At 50.8% G+C, this 329-nt stretch overlaps 1 protein-coding gene across 1 annotated transcript in view; it reads left to right on the top strand.

The window, feature by feature from the left end:
* EPHA2 (EPH receptor A2) overlaps window positions 1–158 on the top strand; it is a gene marked incomplete at both ends in the record, with an annotated part of 4,694 nt that extends 4,536 nt beyond the window's left edge. Inside the window, one exon of the mRNA XM_009077658.1 lies at window positions 1–158. This exon is cut by the window's left edge and continues 17 nt beyond it. Coding sequence (XP_009075906.1) covers window positions 1–158 — 158 coding nt within the window.
* Between the last annotated feature and the right edge of the window lie 171 nt (window positions 159–329).

The following is a 329-nucleotide window of genomic DNA, read 5'->3' on the forward strand; positions in this document are numbered from 1 at the left end:
CACCCTGAAGCGTGGGAGGAAGGAGGTGCCGGTGGCAATCAAGACGTTGAAGGTGGGATACACGGAGAAGCAGCGCTTTGACTTCCTGAGTGAGGCCACCATCATGGGACAGTTCTGCCACCACAACATCATCCGCCTCGAGGGGGTTGTCTCCAAATGTGAGTGTCATCACGTATGTCCCCCCAAGAAAACCACCCCAATTTCTCTGCAAAACACCCCCAAAACAAGCAATATAAAATTGAGTGTTTTGAGCAATGACATGAGGGAGAATTTGGAGGGTTTGGGTTTTTTTTGGGTGGTTTGAGGCTTTTCGGGAGGTGAGGTTGGAG

Source organism: Acanthisitta chloris, unplaced genomic scaffold (genome assembly GCF_000695815.1).
Source record: "Acanthisitta chloris isolate BGI_N310 unplaced genomic scaffold, ASM69581v1 scaffold33606, whole genome shotgun sequence".
Taxonomy (NCBI): domain Eukaryota; kingdom Metazoa; phylum Chordata; class Aves; order Passeriformes; family Acanthisittidae; genus Acanthisitta; species Acanthisitta chloris.